This window comes from Budorcas taxicolor, chromosome 13 (genome assembly GCF_023091745.1).
Source record: "Budorcas taxicolor isolate Tak-1 chromosome 13, Takin1.1, whole genome shotgun sequence".
Classification (NCBI taxonomy): domain Eukaryota; kingdom Metazoa; phylum Chordata; class Mammalia; order Artiodactyla; family Bovidae; genus Budorcas; species Budorcas taxicolor.
Genome location: NC_068922.1, coordinates 30101195 through 30128576, shown reverse-complemented (window position 1 = coordinate 30128576; position 27382 = coordinate 30101195). Strand labels below are relative to the sequence as shown.

Here is a 27382-nt window from a genome sequence, read left to right as displayed (position 1 = left end):
TTGTGTTTGTGTGGGGGTGTGTGTGCGCGCGCACATGTGCACTTGGCAGGGAGCCTAGGTTCCATATCTTTTTTCAAAGTGTTCTGTTATCCTCCAAAAAGCTAAGAACTATAGCAATGGACTGACTTAAAGATAATTTGCTGTTGTGATAAGTGATTCTCTCTCAAAGCAAAGTACATTAAAAATTCTTTCAGCTACTACTTGAACGACATGTTTAATCTTTGCTGCTTGCTTTCATTTTTAGGGTTTGTGTTTAGTGAATCAGAGGGATCTGCATTAGAACAGTTTGAAGGTGGCCCCTGTGCTGTTATTGCACCTGTTCAGGTAACATAGACTACTTTACCAACTCCTTAGAGGGACGTGTTCAAACGTTCCCTCCTTGACTTTGTGTTTTCTAATACCTGTACTCTGTGTAATCATGAAGCATAATCAGTTACCTCTTAACTTTTGTTCATATAAATTGCTTTAAATGTCTGAAATAAAAATGAATTCAGAATATGAGTAGCTTACACAGCAGTAGCCATTTGGCTGACTTTAACTCCAAGTTTTCTATTATGTTTTCTTGAAAATAATGACCATGACATCTTACACAGTGATCCTATTGAGTAATAATAATTTATGCCAAAGGTAGTTATACCATAATCATGGTATCATTTGTATTTGTTCTGTCTCTTAAAATGACTCTTCAAAAAAGTTGAAGACTGGTTAATATTTTCATGGCCTAAAACTCAATCAGATTTTAAAGTAAGTTGACAATATATACTGTTTTAGGGTGTATCTTTTGGGTCTTTAAAATAAAATCAGTAACAGCAGATTTCAAACAATTCCCAAAATTTAAAAAAAAAAAGATTTTTTTTTCTTTGCACATGAGATAGGGTGAGTTTCAGTGTGTGTATTTGATTTTGAATTTTTATGTGTTGCATTGTTTGAAATTCAAAGGCTGTTTTGCCATGAACTATTAAATTATTAAAACGGAGAATTGAATTTTCAGTTTGCTGTGATATTTACGATGTCTAAACAGCAGTATAACTTCAGAACTGTTAAAAAGAAACTTGAATTTATTGCTTGTTTTAATCAGCACATTTTGAAAATACATTTTTAATGTGGTATTTATTATTCATTGAGCGTAAAAAATGCTTTCCTGACTGTTAGTTGCAAAATAAATTTGTCTCTCAAACTCCATACACTTACATTGTTAAATTTAAAGTGCATTTTTTGAAGAAGAAAAGAAATGTTTTCCTTTATGGTTGATTCTAAAATATATTCTTTGTAGGTCATTGTTTCCTCTTTAAAAAGTAAAGTTGATACACTTTTTTCATTAGTAGATTTTTTTTAATTAAGAAAAATTTGAATGAGCTTTGCCTAGGGATTTTAGAGTATAAATAAATTTAACTATAAATTAGTTATTAGAGCTGTTGAACAACTGAGGTAGGTTTTGGTTTGCTGGTAGGAATCTTATCAGAATTTGAGGATTCTGTGTCTTATTTATATACAAGGTAGATTTTATTACCACTGACCCTCTTGGACCATGATAGTACCTTAGAGTCTATTGCCAGTCCATGAATATACTTAAATGCAAGATAAATAGCAGGAATTTCATGTTGTATAAAATTCACTATATTTCCAAAATGGTAGTTATTTTTGCAAGTGGAGTTGTTATGTAACAGGAAATAATTGTAATATTCAAAATCAAGATATATCTTTGAGGTAGTAACTTAGCTTCATAGTCACATAAATGTTTTTGATTTTAGAATTTTGTTTGTATTAATATTTCAATGTAAAAATCAAAACTAAATTACTGAGAGTAATGAAGGGAAGTGTGCGAGTTGGATGTTGAACTTTTTAAAACCGAACTCTAGAACATGGCACTTTTGCTAGAAGAATAAACATTATGGAACCAAGTAGAAAATACAGTAGTAGACCATGTTACATACAACAGTTCTAATCGCATACCATAATAAGGAATGCAAATCAATGATGAAATACAATGTAGTTTAGTAAACGATACTGATATGACAGGTTGATAATTTGAGGGGGAAAACTGAATCTGGGTCGTCTCATACCATGTACCAAGTTTATTCTTGATATAACACTTACTCACGGGAAGTTGAAAATAATGGGTTACCAACCTTCTAAGAGAATAGATGAGTTCCAGGCTCAGGAAAATATCTGCAGGTAATGTTAGCAATAAGTGAATATCTTTCTTAGACAAAGAACTCATACACATTGGTTAGAAAAACACTTCAACCTCAGAGGTGAAATGGGCAAGTATATGCAGTCATGGCAGGTGGAATGATGCTGCACAGCCAAAAAATCAAGATGCCCAAGCTCACTAGGAATCCACCAAAGTACAAATAAAACTTTTAAATAGATTCTTTTGCTTACTTTTCCCTATCTTTAGATATAAAATAATTGCCCGAAGGCTTACTCTTCCTAATCTTTATATATAAAATACTTGCCAGTACATATAAGGGTAGGGTGATGCTGGCACACTCTGTAGCTACAGATAACTCTATGTAGTATAAATTTGTACTATGACTTAGGGAAGGAATTTTACATTATAATTGAAACCATAATAAAATAATGCAGATTCTTTGAGAATAATTTTACTTCTATGAATCTTCCCTGAAGAAATAATCCTTAAAATTGAAAGATTGTATTCAAGAATTAGCTTTTTTACAGCAATTCCAAATATGTTTTTTATTTATAGTAGTTTTAAAAAATTGCAAATAACCTGATGCACAGTAACGTCATGTAAACATGGAATAATGTTGAAGTAAACTTTAATAGGTTAGTAGACAGTTAGAGATTGACCTATAGTTATGAATTACGTGGGAAAACAGAAAAGTGGAAAACAATCACATACCCATTAGGCTTCTCACTTAAAATTTGAAACAGGTATGAAAGAAAGACTGGAAGGAAGTATATCAGAATGTGAATGGTGGTTCTATTAGTGGTGAAATAATGGTTGTCCCATCTCACTTTTCCAGTTTTGCAATATAGTTATGTCACTCAATTTTATGGTTTTTGTTATTTGGGGAAGTCAGAAGCACTTGGTTGTAGTATTTGTAGATTTTATCACTGTGAGAATATTACTTATTTTTTTGTTTAGATGTTTAGAATTGATAGTTTATTAGGTGCCAGGTATTATGCTAAGTGTATTACTAGATCATCTCATGTAATCCTCATTACAACCTTTTAAAGTTTGTGCTATTATTTTTGATTAGTAAAATAATGGAACCAGAATTCAAGTTTAGGTCTGTCTAACTAGAAGTAGTTCTCTTATCTGTATACTACTGTTTTCAGACACTGATGAGTAAGAATGAAATGGCAACCCACTCCAGTATTCTTGCCTAGAAAATCCCAGGGATAGGGGAGCCTGGTGGGCTGCCGTCTATGGGTCGCACAGAATCGGACACGACTGAAGCGACTTAGCAGCAGCAGCAACTGAAAGTAGTTTTCTTATCTGTATACTACTGTTTTCAGACACTGATGAGTAAGAATCACCATAGTAACTACTTTTTCTTGAATCTGCCCCCTGGAGATAAAGTAGGTGGAGCATCAGGATCTGCCTCTTAAAAAAACAAGTCAGGTTAACTACACTTTGAGAAGGAAACAGTATTATACTCAGAACTGCTATCTATGGAAACACTAATGTAACATAGTTGGCACACTGAAGAAAAGGTTAAAAATGGGTTTGTTTTTTCCTTGGGATCTTAAAGCTTTTTGAGTTAAATCAGAAAGTTAGGAACTCCTTATCAGTGATCCACACAGTGGTATTCCTGTGTCACAAATGAGAACTAGTACAGAACCACTTTTGTATTTAGCTTTCTTTCCTCAAAGGAATCAAAGAGAAATGTAGATTTTTTTTCCCCCCTGGTCTATAGAGCTTTCACTCTGTGAATGAAGCAGTAAATTTCTTTTTCAGTTACGCAGTTATTGAGTCAGTTCTTCTATTTGCCAAAAAATATGTACTATAAAAGAAGAATTGTATGGATCTAGAATCAAGTTTATAGTAATATATTCTAAGTAAGTAAGTATGTTCAGTTACTGGTGAATGTGAGGAAAATGATTTGAAATTCTATAGCACTATTCAAAAGATCAGAAAGGAGGTACAAATTAGGTGGGGTTTTTTTTCCATTTTAGAATAAAAGAATGATATAAGGTATGTTTATAATAAATTCTAATAATTATTGCTTTAATTGTATAAAGGCATTTCTTTTGAAGAAGCTCCTGTTTTCATCTGAGAAGTCTTCTTGGAGGGATTGCCCAGGTATGATAGCTGTCTTTTATCAACTTCTACTCCATCTTTTATTTTATAAGTGATTCCTGCAGCATTCATTGGCAGTAATTCAGTTGATATTATCTGTTTTTAAAAAGTAAACTATCAGTTACTTTTTTGTGAGGTTGACTTTTTAAATATTCCCGGAAGTTTCATGAACAGTGACTCTAGGTCTTTAAAATGTGTATTTTGTAATGTGGTTTTCCTAACTGAGAGGGGTAAGACAGGTTTTTACTACTTAGGGAAAAATCTTTTGGTGCACTGTTAAATGATAGCATACCATAAGGAAGAATCATTTATGTTTGATTGTCTGATTTAGCTTTGAGCAAAAACTCAAGATTATCTTTGTATTACTGAATCTTTTAGTATAATACTTTCCACAATACCAATACTACTACAGGTAATTCTGAGTTAAATCACAAATGAAGCTTTCGTGGCTTCTGCAATATGGTTAGATCAGAGAACTGTATGTGCTACCTGATAATAACAAACATTTGCATCCTTGACAGTCTACAAAGATATTTTCTTCACTTACACTATTTTATGTGAACTCACAATGACTACTGAAAGAAGGTAGAATATATTATAATTGCAGTTTTGTATATAAGGGCAGAGCAGCTTCCATTCCAAACCATGCAGCTACATTCTACTAGTGGTTTTGAATTTAAGAGATAAAGTGTCACTGTCATGTATTTTTAATTAATAACTGAAATGCACAATAAGTTTCAGTAGAGAAGAAAGAAACTATTCAAAAGAGACTGTTACTAGCATGAACATTTTATTAAATTTCTAAAATTTCTTGCGTAGAAACATTCATATTGATAAGAAATTTTTGTAGCATTGTTGTAAGTGTCGTAAATGCTGTGGTGGCTAGAAAGTGAATAGGACAGTTCCAGTCTTTAAAGAACTCTTAGTCTATCTAGGGAGAGAAACCTCCCTCTAGCATAAAATTTTACACGTGTTAGATAGCCATCTTATCCCCTTTGTTTGAAAGCTTCAGAAAGTGGTACTACTTCTGGAGACGAACACTACTCGAAAAGGGGAGGGTGGCTAAGATTCAGGACAGAGTTGAGCATTTGTGCTATTTTTTATAAATGTCTGAGGCTGAGGTCACCACAGTACAGTATCAGTGGTTTGTGTACTATGCGGCATAACCGCAACGGCCTCTGCTAATGTAATGGATTGTGTCGTATGTGCTGATGGTATATTATCTCATTATCCTTCCCCCGTGGGACTGGGAGATCAAAGACATGAGACTAATTCAGAAATGGGGAAAAACAGAGGTCTCCACAGGCCCTTACAAGACCTGGTTCTATAAGAAGGCTGAAAGGTTCCGTTTGCAGCCTAAGAAAGGAATGATCAGTATCAGCTTACTCCACATAGCATATTCCTTCCTCTGATGTTTAATTCTACATTTTCCAGGATTCTTTTTCTCCTGAATGGAAATATTCAATAGCAGTGACATTTTAACCCTGAAGCACATTGTTTTTCTAAACTGTAATTGAAGATCAGTGGCTTATGGATTTCTGCCCCTCTAAAAAATGCTTGAGTTTGGTCACTAAATTAACACATTCTTAACATTGTTATTTGACAGGATTTTTTTGTCCCCGGCAGAGAAAACCATTGTAACTTATGCTTCGGTTATTTTTAGAGGAAGAGCGGAAGGAACTCCTTTGTCATACCTTGTGTGATATTTTAGAAAGTGCTGGTTGTGACAACTCGGGATCCTACTGCTTGGTTTCTTGGTTAAGAGGAAAAACAACTGAGGAAACCGCTAGTCTTTCTGGGAGCCCTGCACAGTCTAGTTGCCAAGTGGAACATTCTTGTAAGACACACTTTTATTTCATGAAGTAATTTCTTGTCTGTGTGTTTGAATAGAACTATTGAAAATTTTAAAGAGAGAACAAGATTTAAACATTGTGTAAGATCTGTTTTTTAGCCTAAGCTTACTTAATCCTTGAGCTTTGTTAGTTTTCATTTCTCACATGATGATTTTAATTGCTGCAGGATATTACATTTGTTTATTTTTTCTTTGATTTTTGGGGAAAAAAACATAGGAACTGCATCTCTTAAAGTAAACTTAGTAAAAGTTCTAGTTAACTTCTACTTGATGACAGTCTCTTTTCAGCTTTGGAACTCTCATTTAGAAAGCTGAAAGAACATATTTCTGTTTTCTTTGCTTCAAATACTTCAGTGTTTTCCTTGGTATTGGAAAAAACAGGGAAATTATTATTATTACAACTGTTTTTTACATTAGGAAATGTCTTAATTATCTTCAGCTGTTTCCTAAAGCAAAGATGGGGACATTTTTCTTCCCTGTGTTGTTTTTTTTTCCTCCTGAACTTTTTGGACATGGTTACTATAGATGAATTATTTTGAGATAGTTTTTTTATTATGAGTTTTAATTTTGCATTCATTTAAGTTTTTCATACCTTGAAGATTTCTCTTAAAGAAAAATAACAGCTCTTCTCACTCAGAAGAATTATATATTTATGGTCTTTAGTTTTTAAATATTCTTACCTAGTTGACCTACAGACTGCCAGAATGAACTAGTAAGATTGTACTACAGATAGAGTTGCTTTTCTGGTTTTCTTTTTAGAAATTAACTTGTTCATCGGTTGCTTTTGGTAATTGATAGTTCTAAGTGCCTTTATTAAATAAGTGACTTGTTCTGCTTATAGTGCAATCCATTAACTATCATCTTTGTGGAAACTGTAGACACCCAATTTCTAAAAAGTAAATTTCAGTTGCTATGGTACACATCTTGCTCTCCCTATAGGATTTTCTACGAGGCAAGTTATCTCTTTGAGCCAACATGTCTCTAGGATGTCAGCATCTTCTCTCTCTCACCTTTGCAGTTACAATGGCAAATTCTACTAATAGTACATTTGCAAGGAATAATTTTTCAAATTTAAGCAGTTGAATGACATTTCCTTTTAGGCCTTTCAAACATAGCATTTCAAAAAGAATTTAATATATTTTTAGAGTTAAAGAAAACAAGTGGAAAATACTCACAAGGTTGATAATCAAAAAATGTCATTAAGGCTGGTCTTAAAATATTTTCCAGATTTTACTGGATTGCATAAAAGCATGTTTAATAGTTTTGTTTAGGATATTAAAATCTTAATAGGAATAGTTGAAGAGGTTAGAAGTTGTTTTAAAGAATATGTGGTTAAAACTACTCCATGTATTAATATTATAAGAAAATAGTTTTTTGCTAACATTTTTCGTTAGTATCTTAGTAAACTGTGTGCTCACTGGATGTGCTGTACATTTCTGTGTTGATGGGTTAAATGGCCTCATGATGTTAACTTTGGCACTTCAGTAACCTATTTGGGCATATTATATTGACTCCCCCTCCAAAAAACATTTTTTAGTAATTTTCCAATTTACATTGTCTCATTTTTAAAATAGACATGAAATGAAACTATTATAAATTGATTTTTAATGTTATATAAATTTGAGAAGTTTTAGTAATTGAAAATTTGAAAATTCACATTAGATGTTGACAATGAAATGAGCTTATATTAAAATTTATTCCATATAACAATCTGTTTTACCTGTTTTTTTCCTTTATTCCCAGCTATGTTCTTTTTCTTGTGTTTTATATTTTTCTACCATCCTGCCTGCTAAGCTTTTTATTTTGCTTGCCTCTTTACTCTAAATTACTATCTTTATGTCAACTTTCATATTGTACACTCAGTAAAATTATTTAGATAATCAGGTACCACATAGAAGTTAGTACAGTTTGGAAAAGATTAGGTAGAAGTTTTATTTTCTCTTGAAATTTTAAATGTGAAGTGTTTTTCCCCTTGTCAATATTACATTGTGTACAAACATTAATTTCATTGGCTTTTGTGGTGTGTAGTTTTGGCTTTTGGTAATGCACACTTGTTTGCAGTAGTGAATACTCAGGTTCCATTTCAGTTTGTTTCCCACACACAAATCAAAAGATTATTTAAATGAATCAATTTGGACTTTACAGATGTTAAAAAGTAATTCAAAACGTTTGAAAATTAAATCTGGACTTTGAAAGGCTAAAATAATGCGACTTTTTAAAATTGTAAATCAAAATTTCACTTTTGAATACATAGTTTCTTCAGTTCTCTAGTGAGGATTAGTATTTGAAAGTACTAACATTCATTTATTTATTTAATAAGGTATATATGAAATTGTTCTTGTGATTAATGAGAGTGAGCATTTTGATCTGTGTAGGATTTCTTTAAAGACAGGATTTCTTTGTGGAGCTGAGACTATCCAGGTTCAGATCTCAGTTCTGCTGTTTATAGCTTTTTGCTCTTGGAAGGATTCTTCTTTGGGCCTTGGGTTCCTCTACTATAAAATGGGGTAATAGGGTTGTTTGTGGATTAAATGAGGTTAAGGCCCATAGAGCGTTTAAAAAAGGGCCTGGAACTTAGAACTGTGCTAAGTAAGCATTACTTTTCATTTAAATGCTTTCTTTGATTTCCTTTGATTTCTTAAAATTTTATAATTTTATTAGTAAATATAATCTAAATAAGATACTGAAAACTTGTCAACAGTTATACAAGTAAATGAGGAAACAGACTTAAAGCTGTCGTTGAACCTGTGTACTTTCAAAGTTCTCTGCCTTTTTATACGCATTTGTTTAATAATGAAACATCAAGTCTAAAGATTTTATATTAGAGGAAGATTAGCAGTGAAGATTTGACTTGGCTCTAAGAAATGAAAGATGATTTAGAAGTGCAGGACACATTGCAGTTATGTGTGAAGCACTATGATTGTCAATGCTTTCTCACATGTTATTAACTATTCTAGCACAACTGAATTTAAAGAAAATGTTTATTATTTAATCACCTTTCTACATTTCAGTATTAAATCCATTTTAGTTCTATTCATGATACCTAAGATGTTGAAATATAAATTTATGTTGCAGTAAAGTGGAAAATAAACTGAGAATTCTAAGGAGTTAAGGAAAGAGGGAAACTTTTGATTGCTTAAAAGTATTTACAGCCTGCTGTGTGTATCTTGTGTCATTTATTTGCCATGTGTAGTGCTGAAAAGTGTCTTTTATGTATAGCTGCCTTGGCTGTCGAAGAGCTTGGCTTTGAGCGATTTCATGCATTAATTCAGTAAGTAACATTGGAACATTTAAAATACTTACCTTGTGGACACATTTGCCATTTTAAGTCTGTTCATACTGTGGAAAGGTACTTAGATTTGTATGCTTGAGGATTAATTTGTTTTCAGATTTTTTAAAAAAAAGAATACTTTGTCAATATGGTCTTAATATTCTGATTCCCAAATTAACTTTGGAAATACACCCTTTTGTAACATTAAATCATCATTATAATGAAAAAATCATTTTAGCTTAATAACGTTTCTCCAAGTGAAAATAAAGATTTCTAGTATGATAAATATTTGTGTTATTGCTTATTGTCAAAATATGCTTTCTATAATTTTCATTAAAAGTGCCATATTTTCATTAGAGTATTTAAATTTTTTGTTGTGAAATAAAAGGTAAGGATAGCTATGTTGGTAGAATTGCGAGTGGCATTTGATTTGAAATGCAACATTATTTTAAAAGAAGCCACAACTGTACACCTTATCCTTGGTGTTCAGATATTTATTAAATAATTTTCAAGCTTTAAAAAGTCAATTTTCTTTGTTCTTAACCATATCCTAGAAGAGGACCACCTAATTCCTTAAATAACTGTATGATCATTAAACAAGTGATTGATGTCAGACAGTTCACCTAAGAGATGAAGAGGTTCCCTACCAAGTAGGCTTTCTATTTTAATGGTACCTATTATGTATAATGACAATTGTCAGCAATAGCTTCGGCTGTTAATGGCTAAATTTATATTTGAAAATTTGAGAAACAAAAATCTCCTCTTTGTATGTATGCATTTTAATATAGAAGACAATTAAAAAATGTTCCCATTTATGAATGTGGTCAATCTCATATCATATTAATACTTAATTCTTTTTTTCCCCCAGAAAAAGATCATTCAGAAGTTTAGCAGAATTAAGAGATGCTGTCTTGGACCAGTATTCAATGTGGGGAAACAAATTCGGAGTATTGCTTTTTCTGTATTCTGTGTTACTGACAAAGGTTGGTTAAAGAAGATGTTTTTCTGATTTTTATTCATTTGAGTTTAGTATTTTTCCTACTGCAGAGAGAAATTTTACTTCTGATGTTGTTTCTAAATCTCAGAATTGAAATCTCTTGTGCCAGTAATGAAGTATCAGTCTCTCTTTCTTCATTCACCTGTTACTTAACCACGTTTCAAGCTTTACCCGTGATCTTCTAGACTGCAGAGATTTATCAGTAATATTCTAATTATGAAGTGCAGTGAGGTCTTTGGTATTTTATTTTCTTGGATCATAGTGGAAGCACTTGACCCCTTAGCCCCTTCTGGAACAGCTGTATCTAACACCAGTCGCTTCTTAGCTTACCTGATAAATCACTATACTGGTTCTGTTTCTGTAATGCCTCATAATTACTTTTCTGCTTATAGCTTCATTTCCATCTTTTCCTGTTAGTTACCTTTGTATCCTCTCAGCTTACCTTTATATGGTTCATTCTGACCTGTATACTTCTGGTCCTGCCCATTTCTGCAAGTGCCAGCCTCACATCTCCAGCGACCTGTTTGGTCTGAGTTATCCTGCTGGGTTTGCCATATCTGGAATCAGACTTCACTCACTTGATAAATGTTTATTGAGCACTGACTGTTTATTAGGGACTAAACTTACAATGTGGGATACAATTTTTGTTTAATCATTCCTCTCCAATGTTGTAAACAAAAAAGTAGACACCTTAATAGTTACTTCATTTTGGCAGTGTTTTTGGTGTTTGTTTCATGCACAAAGCGTAGTGGGACAATAGAAGGCCTTAGTTCATATGGTGGAATCAGGGGCAGACCTTGTAGGCATCATTTGATGGATGGGGAGAAGTTTTCTGGACAGAATAACTATGGGAAGAAATTCCAAGCTGTGGGAACAACAGGTATAAAGACATTATCTTAGTGTAGCATAACATACCAGAAAGGCAACCGTGGAAGATGAGAATGGCATATATGTAAGAATTCTTGTGCAGAATTACTTAAAATCTCATTTTATGTGGCCAAAATTGGAACAAATCATAAATTGTGAGCAATGGAGTAACGAGATCTTTGTGTTGCTAAAAGGTTCTTTAAATTGGTATCAGAGTTGTGCTGGAGGGAGTTGGTATGTGGATAGTAAGACTAGAGTCAGGGAAACTGGAAAAGTAGTTACTGAAATAGGTGACCCTAAAGCCAGAGCAGTGATCATGGAAATGGAAAGAAAAGGAGCATATTTTTTAGAAGCGTGTTTTAAACTTAGAAATTTTAAATCATTTAGGAGCATATTTAAGAGAAAGAATGAAAAGTAGTTAGTAGTCAGTTAGCAATGGGGACTGGCAGTGATGGAGGTCCCGAGGATGCCTGGTTTCTTAATGAGTTCATCGTGACTGTTCAGTACTCTTCCAGTTCTTACGCTCAAAACTTTTGATACCTCCTCTCTGTCTAGTCGTTCACAGCCAAGAAAACTGTCATGTTTAGTTCTTCGTTGACCTGGTCTTTGAGATAAGATCCCCTCTCTCCCTAGTGATTTTTGGCGCTTGATTATGTTATTCATTGTGACTTAATGATAGTCCATTTTGTATAGTTGTCCACAAGGAAGGCCAGTGTGAGATCTTAAACTTGTTTGTATCAGTCTATAGTATTTTCACAATATTACTATTTTGATTGTTGATTATCATCTCTTTAATTTTTAGAAATGGCCTATAATCAATCAATGGTTAAAGTTAGGTGAATAGCACAAAGAATGGCAGTTTATCTTTGTCATTTTGGAATTGATGGAGATAAAATGCCTAGGCCTTCTTGTACTTATCCAGTAACTAGACCTTTAGGGATTTGGGTGATCTTTTGGGCGATTAAAAATACCAGAAAATTGGCTTTCAAGAAAATAAGAAACTCCTGCCCTCCTAGTTTACATTTTGTCAGTGCACATTTAAATGACCAATATGTAAGAATGCACAATCAGAAGAGAACCTTCCATTTTCTTATGTAGAAGAAATACCTGTTGTGTATTTAAATTTATATCTTTATCATGTGTGTATATATTTAGTGTTTTAATGATCTAAGAAAATATATCAGGTACCTCAGTAGGTATATTGGGTTCAAATTTAATTTCACCTAAAGTTAAATGAGTATTAACTTTCAGATAAAATAATTTTCTCCTCACTTCTCTTGAAACTTAAACAGTCTCTCTGTCTCCCCCTCTCTGGCCCTCCCCACCACCCCTTTAACTCACATACCCACATTGGATCTGTTACCTGTTCTGATTCGAGTACACAGAAGAAAAGATTCTAAGAATTAACTGCTTCTCACCATTTTCATTTCAAACGCACCCCCCCACTTCAAATCTGGATAATTCTTTGGGAGAAAAGTTACTTATATAATGGTGTTTTATTAATTCATAGTATAAACTGGTTAGTTTTTAAACTACCGTAATTTTCATTTTTAGTTTTTTTAAAAATAAGCCAATGAATTCTTGGTTTCTTTAGGGCATTGAAAACATAAAAAATGAAATTGAAGATTCGAGTGAGCCTTTGATAGATCCTGTGTATGGACATGGCAGGTAATTGACTAAAATCTATTATTTCCTCATATGGACTTTAGGTTTCAGGACTGATAATATGCACATAAGATAAAACACTACTGAGTCAGATAATTTTGTTTGTCGGTACTTACAGCTTAAAGTCTCTGAGTATGAGCAGTCTTAAGCTTTATACATTGCTTTTAGGTATGAAGTATTAACTTTCACTTTAGATCTATGTATGCACTGGGTTTATTGTAGCAAATAGTTTCTTTTAGGATGACAGTGGGAATATTTTAACAAAGTTTGCTTGGTAGTGCATTCATGAAATTTTCTGATAGATGAAATTTGCTCACTTTAACTTAGAAATAAGTATACCCATGTGTATTTGTGAATGTTTTCCCTGTTTGGGGGAAAATTTTTTTTTTTCTTTATTTTTCTCTGAGAAAACCCTGCCTCTCAAGCTTTTTATGCAAAAAATTGATGACACAGTGACTGATTGTTAACTCACTCCAAAACATATTTCCTTTAGATCTTTCTGCCCCAGATGTTAAATTCACATGTCTTGCATCAAACACAAAATAATAAAAATTATATATGTATTTTTAAGGTGATTATAAATAAATTAGCAGTCTAAGTATCATTTTTTTAATCTATTTAAATATGATGTCTTGAATAAAGTTGTTAAATTGATATGATTATATAGAACAACAAGCACCATGGTGGTGACATAGGAAGTGATACATTTAGCAAGGTTGTGTATAAAATGAGAACTGTAAGGTTTTTCTATTTTTTAAACAACATAATTTAATGTAAAAAGTCATGATTTTATGCTTTGTCAGAAGAATAATTTTTTTTGAAAATTAGTATAGTCATACTTTAATTACTTTTTAATCTTTATTAATAGCCAAAGTTTAATTAACCTCCTGCTGACAGGACACGCTGTTTCTAATGTATGGGATGGTGATAGAGAATGCTCAGGAATGAGTAAGTGTATTTATTCTTTGTTGTGTTTATTTTGTTTATGATGAATATTCTACTAAAATACAGTTGATTGTTAATTCATCTGTTTAATGGCCTTGTGTTACTTAGAGGTTAAGATAAATGCTTTAGTATAGAGGAATCCTTTGCAGTTTTCACAGCACTATAACATGAAGAGCATAGACTTTGGAGGCTGACAAACTTGAGTTCAAATCCCAAGTATATGACTTGAGTCAAGTTACTTAAGCCTTTAGCTTTCTCTAATATAAAATTAGGATTATAGGACTAACTTGCTTAGAAAAAGTAATAGGTCTTTGTATATATGTAAAGTTAAAATGTTTTGTATATATGTAAAGTTAAAATGTATATATATTTAAAGTTTGTACATATCCAGTGATATCTGTCTGTAAGTCGAGAACACTATTGAATTTTGCTTAAAACTGAAAAGTTATGAGTCTTGTGATTTGGAGTATTTACTTTAAGAGTCTAGTGGTTTTCTTCCCTGTATTACTTTTAAGGTTTGTAATTTCCTTTAAAATGCTGGGTAAATTTAAGGTTGTCTGAGAATTTTAAACCACCATCACCTCCAACTCTGGTCTCAATTATTTCTTTCATATACCTTCATATGTTGCCAGGAACGTTGAAGTCAGACACCTTTGGCCAATCCATCTAGTTAAGGAGAGCTGATATACAGCTCTGAAAAAGATTCCCTGTAGCTTATTGTTACTTGGTCAGTTTGAATTCATTTATTTGTTCTTTCAATGTACATTGAATAACTACCACATATTCAATCCTGCTAGTTAAAGGCATGTCAGACTCTCAAGTATGTAATACTTGAAGTGTGTAATATAGAACAGAAATCATCATGACTCCTGTAGTTCACAGGGAAGTTTAATTTTTCTCCTAAAATTGAATAAAACTGTCAACAAATGACAGAAGCAAATATTATGACTGAGAAAATAATAATTACTGCTTTCTGCTCCCATTTAAATGAATGAATCTTGATCTTAAATTTAAATTTTCTCAAATTTTAGAAATACATGGAGTTAATAGAAACATAAAAGAATACAATATTAGGGGGAAAAAATCAGTAAAAATGAATGAATTTCAAAATTGAAAAGTACCTTAACACCATCCAACCTTAACTATTTAAGAAATCTAAGAGGTACCCTTCCATCCTACATTAGCTGATGTATGCAAAATTATCTCAGTGATGAGGTGAAAATGAGAACCTAGTTTAGGTGATTTCTGGTAAAGGTCAAAGTTCAAACAGTAAAGTGCACTGACAAAAAAAGCAGTGAGGTGAACTTGCTCTGTATTTTTGTAATTGAGCCCATCCTGTTCTTGAGCCCTTATTCTGATTGAGAGCTGAAAGTATTCAACCCTGCTAGTCAAAGGCAGGTCAGATTCTCAAGTCTTCATAGGCTTTTCTTCATGCTATATATGGGTTGGCCAAAAAGTTCATTTGGGTTTTTCCATTACATCTTATGAAAAACTTTTTGGCCAACCCAATATTTACAGAATATTGGTCAGCTATCCAGTTGTTGATATGTACTAATTCATAAACTTCTCTGTTTCTTGAAATACTAGCTTTCAAAGCTATTGTCTTGCAGTGTGTTTTGTTTTGAAGTGAAGTCGCTCAGTCGTGTCTGACTCTTCGTGACCCCATTGATGGTAGCCTACCAGGCTCCGTGATCCATGGGATTTTCCAGGCAAGAATACTGGAATGGGCTGCCATTTCCTTTTCCAGGGGATCTTCCCAACCCAGGGATCGAACCTGGGTCTCCTGCATTGCAGACAGATGCTTTACCATCTGAGCCACTAGGGAAGCCCAGTTTTTTTTTTAAGTATAGTTTAAATATCAAAACTAAGCAATGACTTTAAAATATTATCTTGGAAAAGAAAATAGACATGGCATATTTCTTGCATTCTCCCTTAATTGTTATGAATGGTGACTTAAGGTTGAATCTGTTTTCATTCACCAAAATTAAAATGAAAATCCATACATTCATCTAGCATTTATTGGATATTTTTCTGTCTGACAACATGGGGGGAAAATTCTGATATATGTATTATACAAAGAAACATTATAATTAAAGAATTACTAGTTTTGCAAATCTTTAGGCAAGCTGCTTTACTTCTCTTGTCTGCAGTTTGCTTATTTATAACTCAGGGAGGTAATACCATCCTTAAAGAAATGTTAGATTATGAAGATTAAGATTAAATTTCTAAAATGCCTCAACCAGCCCATGGGAATACTTGGCCTTCCCTCTAAAGAGGAAAACAAGAACGTGCACACAGATAATTATAATTCAAGGCAAAATGAACACAAGTTTAAGTAAAGTATGATAGAAGTTGAAGGAAAGGAGGAAACCTTTCCTACTCTGGTTGCCTTTGGACGAGTGGGGAGCCATTAAGTAGGAGTGGCCATTTTAATGAGGCCACATGGAAGGAGAGAGAGGGAAAAATAACAGGTTTGTGTCTAGAGACAGGGAGACAGACCAGTCTCATTAGAGCAGTGTATCTTAATCCCGACTACGCGTTGTCACTTAGGAAGCTTAAGAGTAAGTCAGTGCTCAGGCCCCAGCTGAGAATGAATAGACAAATTAGAATTTCTAGGTAGTGGGCTCTGGACATGATCATTTAAAAATTACCTGTACATCATTAGAATGTACAGCCAGATTTGAGGAGATAAAAGCATTGACTGTGAAGAAGACAGAAGAGATCATAAAGATAAGGTTGAGTAAGAAACCAGAGGATCTTGATACTGAGAAGTTTAAACCTTAGTTGTCAGGCGTTAGGAAGAGAGTCATTGAAGGCATTTAAGCAGAGCAGTAACATAAGACAAAAGAACTTGAACCTGTCAGCTTGTATGCATAGGAATGGGACAGGATGACAGGTCACAAACTAGTCAATGGGTGGGAAGTAACAAGATGAAATAGGTGTGGCAAAGGAAGAGAAAGAGAGCTGCTAGGATTATGTACTTTGTGCCAAGCAATATGTTTTGGATGTATATCTTCTCAACCTCAATTTATAGTTAAGAAAACTGAGGCTTAGGTCATTTGTAATTCACCCCACGTCCAACAGCAGGCGTCCATGGCTTCTGACCACAGCCCAGGCCTGTGCTCAGTCCACCATAGCATGTTCTCCTGCTGGACCCCTGCCTCTGTGAAAGAGCCTCTGGGAAAGTAGAATCTGTAGAACTCAGCTGTGAATTAGACAGATAAGAGTAAGGTACAAATAACCAATAGGTTTTCAAATGAAGTTTATTGAATGAATGAATATGTGCAAGAAACTTTATAGGAAGTCAGCTTTAAGTCACTGTTTGGGTCCAGAGAACAATTCTTGTCCTCAGGTATTTCATTTTCTTTAAAGGGCCATTAACAACTGTTGACACTTACTAAGAATGCTGATCCTGTGTGCCGCAACTAAGACCTGGCACAGCCAAGTAAATAAATAAATAATAATAACAACAAAAAGCCCATTATCCAGCAGTGACAAGCATCATCTTAGCAATGCCAACCTCTGTTCTTAATATTTAATGATTCTCTTTCTTTTCTCCCATTTTACTCACTTCTTTTCTTAAAACTGCTCTATGAAGGTCATAGAATAAAGGAAACTAAGGCACCAAATTAAGTATCTTATTTCATGCAAACAGAGCTGGAGTTTAAACCACAGTTGTCTGGTTCTCTTACAACCAGCATACTTAATCATCATGATAGCCTATTAAACCACACTTAACAGAGTTTTCAGTGTGAAAATAAATACATAAGATGATATAGAAGAATTTCATTTTATTTAATTTCACAATAGCCCTAAGAGGTAATTTTTTGCCTCATTTATAGAGAGAAGCAGAGATTGAGAATTTTATCCAAAGATTTTTTTGTGTGTGTGTGATACAGAGTTAAGTGAATGAGCCATGCTGAATCTCTCAATCAAGGAGAATGAGGACTAAGAATAGGCTATGAATTTAGCAGTTAATGAGGGCTTTCCCTTAAAAGAGCAACTGAGATAGAATCCATAGCATAAGGAATAAATATTTTAGGAATGTAGGCAAGGACATTTTGCTGGTGAAAGGGTGGAAAGAGAGGAGTTCGTTGCCTGGTCATAAGACCAAGGGATGGTATACACCAGTTTTGTTTTAAGGGATAGAAGTCTCCTAAATTATCTGTTAGGAGGAAAACTGCTTTTAATAGAAGAGATAAATGGAGTTGATAGTAACAGTGACGTTGGAAAGATACACAGTTGTTCTAAAACAAGAAGAAAGAATGTATTGAGAAAAGAAAAAGGCATTTTGAGGTATCAAATATTTAAATTGGGATAACTTGAGAGTTTGAATTTGTCCACTGACAATGAATGGACAAAGTTAGAGGCATGTAAAGGGGAAAGAGTTTACATCCACTGCTTTAAGAAGGAGTATAAAGATGAATTATGGAAGGAATGTGTAAATGTGCAATCAGAATTAAGAGCTGAGATGAAGTTTACATAGGATTATTTATTAGAGTGGATCCAACCAATAAAGGTTACAGTTAGGCTTCTGTTCTTTTTCTTTTTTTTAACTAATAGATTTATTGAGATATAATTCACATAATTTACACATCTGCCATTTAAAATATATAGGTCATTGGTTTTTAATATGTTCTTGAGTTGTGCAGCCATCACCATATCAGTTTCAAAACATCTGTATCATCTCCAAAAGAACCCTTAAACCCGTAAGTAGTCACTTCCCCTCAGCCACCATTAATCTGCTTTCTATCTCTTTATTTGCCTATTCTGGACATTTAATAGAATCATGTAATATATAAACTTCTGTACCAGTTTATTTCACTTAGTGTAGTATTTTCAAGGTTCATCCATATTTTAGCATGAAAGAGCACTTCACTCCATTTTACTGAAAACTATTTCATTGTATAGCTTATAGCACATTTTCTCATTTTCTTTTTTCATTCATCAGTTGATGGACATTTGCTTTGTTTCCACTTGGCTGTGATGAGTGATGTGGTTAGTAACATTTATGTACAAATGTTAGTGAGAAGATGTTTTTATTTTTCTTTAGCATCTACCCAGGAGTGAAAATCTGGGTCATATGATAACTGTTCATTTAACCTTTTGAGGAATACCTGTTAAACGTTCATATGCCAAATTACCTTTGGAAATTTGTTTTACCGACTGGAGAAGTATAAACTTACGCTTGCAGTGTGTAGTTCCTGTTTTTCTACATCCTAACCAGCACTCAGAACTTTCACTCTTTAGTATTTTTGTCATCAGTTTATTGACACTTGGTAGCCTATTTTGATTCACATTTCTCTGATTCCTACTGAACCTGCACCTAATCATCTTTTCATATGTTTGCCAACTTTTAGTGTTTTCTTCTTCTGCTAATTGTCTGTCTTGTGGCATTTTAGAAGGAGAGGTTATTTTACCTATAATTTCTAGGGGTACTTTATAAATTCTTAATTCTTTATATATTAAATCTGTGTTGTAGATACTTTCTCTCAGCCATTTCTGTCTTCTTTAACTTTGCCACTGCTATCTTTTATATACCAAAGCTTTCATTTTTGATGAAATTGAATCATTTGATCTCTTCTTTTAGGGCTTCTGGGTTTTGCTTCTTTTTACATTTTTTTCTTTGTATACGTTCTGTGTTTTTCCCACCCCTGGGTTAAAGCTAGCGCTGCCTAGTATTTTCTTAAAATGCTTTGGTAGGCTTTATTTCTTTTTAATGTTTATCCGGTTAACCCATCTGGATTTTATTTATTCATGAGTGGTATGAGATAGGGATCTACCTTTTTACTTTTCCCCAAAGGATTACCTAATATCCCAATTCTAACTTCCCTAGTGGCTCAGATGGTAAAAAATCTGCTTGCAATGCAGAAGACCTAGATTCGATCCCTGGGTCGGTAAGATCCCCTGGAGAAGGGGCAAGCCACTCCAGTATTCGTGCCTGGAGAATTTCCAGAGATGTCTGGCAGGCTACAGTCCATGGGGTTGCAATAGTTGGACACTACTGAGGGACTAACACACAGACACACACGCAGACACACACACACACGTTGCTAGGTAAAATGCAGAGCTCCCAGTTAAATCTGAATTTCAAATAAGCAATCCTTTTTAGCGGAAGTATGTTTTGTTTCGTATTTGGAGTATACTTATACTGAAAATTTTTATTTTGTATCTGAAATTCAAGTATAACTGGGCATATTGTGTTCTTATTGGCTGAAATTGGCAACTCTGGCTAGATGCCAACTCCGTAGCAACCTGACTTCTCAGGAATATAACAACCAGTTAGTGGGTTTTTATAAAGCTCTTCACTTAAAAATAGATTTCACAAAGTTCATGGCTCAAAGTGCATGTACCTTTACCTGTAAATGAGATGAATCAAGCTTTTTTTGTATTTTTTGAAATTTTAGGTATTCTAGCATTCTTATTAAAAAAGCCCTCCCCCCTCCATTTTTAAACAACAGATTCTTTTTAAAATTTTCATTGGAGTATAGTTGCTTTACAGTGATGTTAGTTTCTGCTATATCATAATCAGCCGTACATATACATGTATCCCCTGTTTTTTAGATTTCCTTCTCATTTAGATCACCACAGAGCATCAAGCAGAATTCCCTGTGCTCTACAGTAGGTTCTCATTAAATTAGTTATCTATTTTATGCATAGTAGTGTATATGTCTATCCCAGTCTCTCAATTCATCCCACCCTCCTTCCCCCCGTGGTAACCATAAGTTTGTTCTCTACTTCTGTGTCTCTCATTGTGCTTTTAGAAAAGACACAGGTGTACCATTTTTCTAGGTTCCACATATATGCATTACTATATGATGTTTTTCTTTTTCTGACTGACTTCACTCTGTACGACAGTCTCTGGTTCCATCCACGTCTCTGTAAATGGTACAGTTTCATTCATTTCTGTGGCTGAGTAATATTCCATTGTGTGTAGATTCTTTACTTAGCAACCTTACATAATTTCACCCCAGCTTATATTTTCAGCCGTCGTGAACTTATCGATGCTTGAACAGAATTCTGCTACTTAACCTTATTTCTTCGTGCATGCTGCTCCTTGTGCCTGAAGACCTCTGTCCCTCCCATCTCTGCTTGGCCAGTCCTTCAGCTGCCACTGCTTGTGCTGTCTCCAGGAGTCCCCGGAGTCCCACAGCTGCTGGTCATCTGTCTGGTCTCTGAGCATTTTGCCTTCATCATACTTACCACATTCTGCATTGTTGTTGGGGAGGGGATTTGAGTTTTTTAAATTGTAGTAAGAATGTTTAACATGAGATCTACCCCTGCAACGAAGTTTTAGAGTATGGTATTAATTATAGGTATGAGATTGTACAGCAAATCTTGTGTTATAGAACTGAAGCTGCAAGTCTCTATCTGTAGAATAGCCTCTCCCCATTTCCTCCTTCTCTACCTCCTATCAACCACCGTTCTACTTTCCGCTTCTCTGAGTTTGTTTTAGATACCTCATCTCAGTGGAATCATGCAGTGTTTCTCCTTCTATGACTGGCATATGTCAGTTAGCCTAAGGTCCTCAAGGTTCATGTATGTGCACATATGATAAGATTTCCTTCTTTTGTAAGCCTGAATGGTAATCCTTTGTATGGATGTTGCACGCTTGCTTCATTCATTCGTTGCTAGACATTTAGGTTGTCTGTTTCTCAGCTGTTGTGAACAGTGCAGCAGTGAACATGGGAATGTGGATATCTCTTTGAGATGCTCACGTCACTCTTTTCAATTAAATACACAGAGGTGGAACTGATAGATCATACAGTGGTTCTATTTTTAATTTTAGGGGGGAAACTGCATCCTGTTTTTCATGTTAGATTCCCACCAACAGTGAACAAGGATTCTACACATCCTCCACAACACTTATTTATAATCTTTTCTGTTTTTTGAGAATGGTTATCCTAACATTGTGGTTTTGATTTACTCCTCTCTGATGATTGGGGATGTTGATCTTCAGCATCTTTTCATATACTGTTGGCCATTTGTATGTATTCTTTAAAGAAATGTCTTAAGTCTTTAGCCCAGATTTTTTTGTTAAGCATTTTGTTTGGTTTGGGGAGTTACTTTTTTTTTTTTAAACAGTGAGTTTTCAGAATTTCTTATATGTTTTAGGTGTTAACCCCTCATCAGATACATAGTTTGCAGAGAGGTTCTTCTGTCTTCATACTCCAGGTGATGCCTTTGTATTCCCACACTGTGCTTAACATTGTTCTTTTCAATACTTGGCCCTCAGGGTGTTTGTTAAATAAATACAGTGCAGGTATGTGCTTTCCAAGTCAATATCAAGTTTGAAAGGCCTAACAAGGACTTCTATAGACACCCTGACAGTAGTGAGAAGTGATAGTAGGGAGCAGAAAAGGGTATAGAGAAGCAAACTCGTGAATATATGAAACTCTACACTTTGATACAGTCTGACTGACTGAACACAAAGGTGGATAGACACTTAATCATGGTTAGTCTTAATTGCTAGGCTAAAAACAAGAATAAAGTTCTGAAATATAATGACAGAATTATTAGAATTTTCTGCAAACTTAAACAGATTTCTTGGAGACTTAGTGAGAAAAGTGTAGTTAGTGTAACTAAATTCTTTAAATTTTAATATGTGAGAATAGTATGTCTTCACTGTAATTATAACATGGTACAATAATAAATATTATTAATGATGTACTGTAGCTATCAAAATAAGATAAAAAGTTTAAGTACATAGGAGTGATACATTTTAAAAATATTACCATTCAAACAACATGGCTAAACATGTGATTACTGACTGCATCTGAATAATTCATTATTCAAGAGTTTTGAAAGCTGATGTGATATATTTAGTAGCATGATATTATAGTATTCCAGACATCTATAAGGAAATAGGTGATGTAGTAATCAAGTCATAACACTAGGTGGTGGTAAGTGATTTTAGAAATTAAAATGTGAAACTGTTTCTTCAGTTCAGTTCAGTTCAGTCGCTCAGTCGTGTCCGACTCTTTGCGACCCCATGAATCGCAGCACACCAGGCCTCCCTGTCCATCACCAACTCCCGGAGTTCACTCAGACTTACGTCCATCGAGTCAGTGATGCCATCCAGCCATCTCATCCTCTGTCGTCCCCTTCTCCTGCCCCCAATCTCTCCCGGCATCAAAGTCTTTTCCAGTGAGTCAACTCGTCACATGAGGTGGCCAAAGTACTGGACTTTCAGCTTTAGCATCATTCCTTCCAAAGAAATCCCAGGGCTGATCTCCTTCAGAATGGACTGGTTGGATCTCCTTGCAGTCCAAGGGACTCTCAAGAGTCTTCTCCAACACCACAGTTCAAAAGCATCAATTCTTCGGTGCTCAGCCTTCTTCACAGTCCAACTCTCACATCCATACATGACCACAGGAAAAACCATAGCCTTGACTAGACGAACCTTAGTCGGCAAAGTAATGTGTCTGCTTTTTAATATGCTATCTAGTTTGGTCATAACTTTTCTTCTAAGGAATAAGCGTCTTTTAATTTCATGGCTGCAGTCACTATCTGCAGTGATTTTGGAGCCCCCCAAAATAAAGTCTGACACTGTTTCCACTGTTTCCCCATCTATTTGCCATGAAGTGATGGGACCGGATGCCATGATCTTTGTTTTTTGAATGTTGAGCTTTAAGCCAACTTTTTCACTCTCCTCTTTCACTTTCATCAAGATGTATTATTTGAACTTGAGAATATTTAGCAGAGAAGGCAATGGCAACCCACTCCAGTACTCTTGCCTGGAAAATCCCATGGACGGGGAGCCTGGTAGGCTGCAGTCCATGGGGTCGCGAAGAGTCGGACACGACTGAACGACTTCACTTTCACTTTTCACTTTCATGCATTGGAGAAGGAAATGGCAGCCCACTCCAGTGTTCTTGCCTGGAGAATCCCAGGGATGGCGGAGCCTGGTGGGCTGCCGTCTATGGGGTCGCACAGAGTCGGACATGACTGAAGCGACTTAGCAGCAGAGAATATTTAGTATTCCTTAATTTTAAGAATGAAGAGGAAGAAAAATTTTGAAAGGCTGTGGGGTACCATCTCTTCCTATCTGGGTTGCTCACCCTCACTTTCTCTTTTTGATCTGAATGCTATGCCAATGATTTTCAGATTTCTTGGTCTCATGACCTTTACACTATTAAACATTATTGAGGATCCAAAAAAAGCTTTTGCTTACTTGGTTTATAAGAAAATAATCACTGTTTTTTGGGTTGTTAAAAATTAAGACAGAGAAATAAGTCTAAAAGGAACTTAGACATCCCTGAGAATTCTAAGCAAAACTTGGAAACTGTAGCTATATCTCTTCTGTGCCTGTAAGAAGCTAGTGAAAAATACAAACTATGTGTATACATGTCTTCTATTAATTTTGAATTTACAAAAATTAAAGCTTAAACAACCAACTCTTGGTTTACACCATCTAGATATTGTGCTTAAGGATACATAGTCAAATATTTACATCAAAGCAAATAAGTTGATATTATTTCATTAATTGATAAAAAACATGATATCCCACAGGAAAATGGACGATACATAACCAAATAGTAAAAAGGATGTAGAATTATATATATGTTGTGTTTATAGTGGATATAATTTTTAAGTAGAAAAAAGATTCTTTTTAGAAATATGTATGGTCCCAAATTACTGTTACAAATTCAGTTCAGTTCGGTTGCTCAGTCGTGTCTGACTCTTTGCGACTCCATGAATCGCAGCACGCCAGGCCTCCCTGTTCATCACCAACTGCTGGAGTTCACTCAGACTCACGTCCATCAAGTCAGTGATGCCATCCAGCCATCTCATCCTCTGTCATCCCCTTCTCCTCCTGCCCCCAATCCCTCCCAGCATCAAAGTCCTTTCCAATGAGTCAACTCTTCGAATGAGGTGGCCAAAAGTACTGGAGTTTCAGCTTTAGCATCATTCCTTCCAGAGAAATCCCAGGGCTGATCTCCTTCAGAATGGACTGGTTGGATCTCCTCGCAGTCCAAGGGACTCTCAAGAGTCTTCTCCAACACCACAGTTCAAAAGCATCAATTCTTCGGTGCTCAGCCTTCTTCACAGTCCAACTCTCACATCCATACATGACCACTGGGAAAACCATAGCCTTGACTAGACGGACCTTAGTCGGCAAAGTAATGTCTCTGCTTTTGAATATGCTATCTAGGTTGGTCATAACTTTTCTTCCAATGAATAAGTGTCTTATAATTTCATGGCTGCAGTCACCATCTGCAGTGATTTTGGAGCCCCCCAAAATAAAGTCTGACACTCTTTCCACTGTTTCCCCATCTATTTCCCATGAAGTGATGGGACCGGATGCCAAAACCGCTAGACCATTCAGGCATGACCTAAATCAAATCCCTTATGATTATACAGTGGAAGTGAGAAATAGATTTAAGGGCCTAGATCTGATAGATAGAGTGCCTGATGAACTATGGAATGAGGTTCGTGACATTGTACAGGAGACAGGGATCAAGACCATCCCCATGGAAAAGAAATGCAAAAAAAAAATTACAAATTACTGTTACCCAAATTACTATTATCCTGATAATTAACGTACGTTAGCTGAAAGCTGTAGTCTATGAAAAGACTTTATTACCATTACAGTTACATTTCTGATGTGGAATAGTGTGTCTTTTCATTTTCTTTGCTTTTTTTGCTCTTTCTTATCCATTTCCATGATCATGTTGGTGATTCCCTAAAGCTTTGCATCCAGTTCTGACCTCTTTTTCTGTGTTCCTGAAACTTAATTCTAGTAATGTACCCATCTCTCTCTAGAAGTCCTCAAGGTCACTCAATTCTACTTGTCTAAAATTAAGCTCATGCTCTCTCTTCATACCACTTTAGAACCTAATTCTTTATTCTCTCTCTCAGTCAGTCACCATTTATCAGGTTCCCCAGGCTAGAAACCTTTAAGGAAGCTTTGACAGATTTTTCACCCCTTGAATACATTGATTTTTCATACTTCTTTGCCATTTTTTCTCTTTAAATTTTCTTCTTATCCTCTTCTTGGCCTGGAAAATTCCTACGTACGCTTCAGGATTCAACTCAGATGTTAACACTTGCATGCACCTACCCTAACACAGTAAACAGATGCCCTTAACACCACTGTAAGGTGTGTGTGTTCATCTAAATAAAGAGCACAGGTTTTCTCATCTGTCTCCTTTGGTAAGCTCTTAGCCTTTTTAAGGCTTTCCCTTGTAGCTCAGTGGGTAAAGAATCTGCCTGCAATGCAGGAGACCTGGGTTCGATCCCTGGCTTGGAAGATCCCCTGGAGAAGCGAATGGCTACCCACTCCAGTATTCTTGCCTGGAGAATCCCATGGACAGAGGAGCCTGGTGGACTACAGCCCATCAGGTTGCAAAAAGTCAGACACGACTGAGTGACTAACACTAGGCTTTGTAAACCAGGTACTGTGTTCTGTTCTTCATCATTTCCCCAGTCTTAAGCTGCTGCTTGTGTTTATTTAGAGGAGAAAGGGATGATATCAAATGTCTATCAAAAGTTAACATTGAATATAAAGTTTTATAAATGCATTTAATGTACATATAAAGGCTCTGTTACCTAATCTAATGGTATTTTGTAATGAACAGGACTATCATGATGACTTGATGTGATCTCTTAACAGTAACTATATGCTAGACTTTTAAAGTAAAATTTTGGGTGAAAGTAAACGTTTTGGTGTAGAATATATATATGTATGTGTACATATGTATTTATATTGAAGTGCTTTTCAGATCTGTATGCTAATGCATTGCTGACTTTTTTGTTGCAGAACTTCTTGGTATACATGAACAAGCTGCTGTCGGATTCTTAACCCTCATGGAAGCTTTAAGATACTGTAAGGTAAGTTGATTTTTAAGGTACTTTGAATGATTTTTATTCTCTTGTCCCCTGTTACAGAGAGCATTTTTCTCCTGTGACAGCATGTTTTACTTTACTGCTGATAGTGCATACTCTCAATTCCTTTTTCATCACCCTTTCTGAACTGACAGGCTTATCAAGGAGAGAGTTAAGCTGGCCAATCATGCTGAGTGTCCTATTTTTTTAGGCTCATTCCTTTTGAGGGTCAGAGGCAGAACCCACTTTGAAATAATTTATGAAAACAGATATCCATTATTGAATATAAATAAAGTTTTTTATAAACTGAGGGGAGAGAATATCCTATTTGATCTTCCATACTAACAGTATGGTTCACTGAAACAACTGGTAATAAATATTTTGTCAGGCGTAGTAAAACAATTTGTTAAATGCCTGAAATTCCAACTTTTGTCTATTTCATCTGAAAAATGATTTCACACTGAAAGAAGAAAGACCTAAGCATTTCACAGCATTAAACTCTTACCACATGTGCTAGGATTAGGAGCTGCCATGAAGCTCTCATTTTTTGATATGTATCTCATCACTTTTCCTGCATAATCTGAAATTACTATGGATATTCCAAATACTTTTAAATGAAGTTTAAATCATTAATGATTTGCATTTAATAAAATGTTCTGATTTTGGAAAAAGAAGTAGATCTCCTCT

General features: G+C 34.9%; 1 protein-coding gene across 1 annotated transcript in view; it reads left to right on the top strand.

Moving 5' to 3' along the window:
• MINDY3 (MINDY lysine 48 deubiquitinase 3) overlaps positions 1-27382 on the top strand; it is an 82614-nt gene that overhangs the window by 11869 nt on the left and 43363 nt on the right. The window contains exons 2-9 of the mRNA XM_052650994.1: positions 245-324; positions 4213-4273; positions 5934-6107; positions 9342-9393; positions 10262-10376; positions 12852-12925; positions 13791-13870; positions 26631-26701. Of these exons, the coding sequence (XP_052506954.1) occupies positions 245-324; positions 4213-4273; positions 5934-6107; positions 9342-9393; positions 10262-10376; positions 12852-12925; positions 13791-13870; positions 26631-26701 (707 nt within the window). The remainder of the gene's footprint in view (positions 1-244; positions 325-4212; positions 4274-5933; positions 6108-9341; positions 9394-10261; positions 10377-12851; positions 12926-13790; positions 13871-26630; positions 26702-27382) is intronic.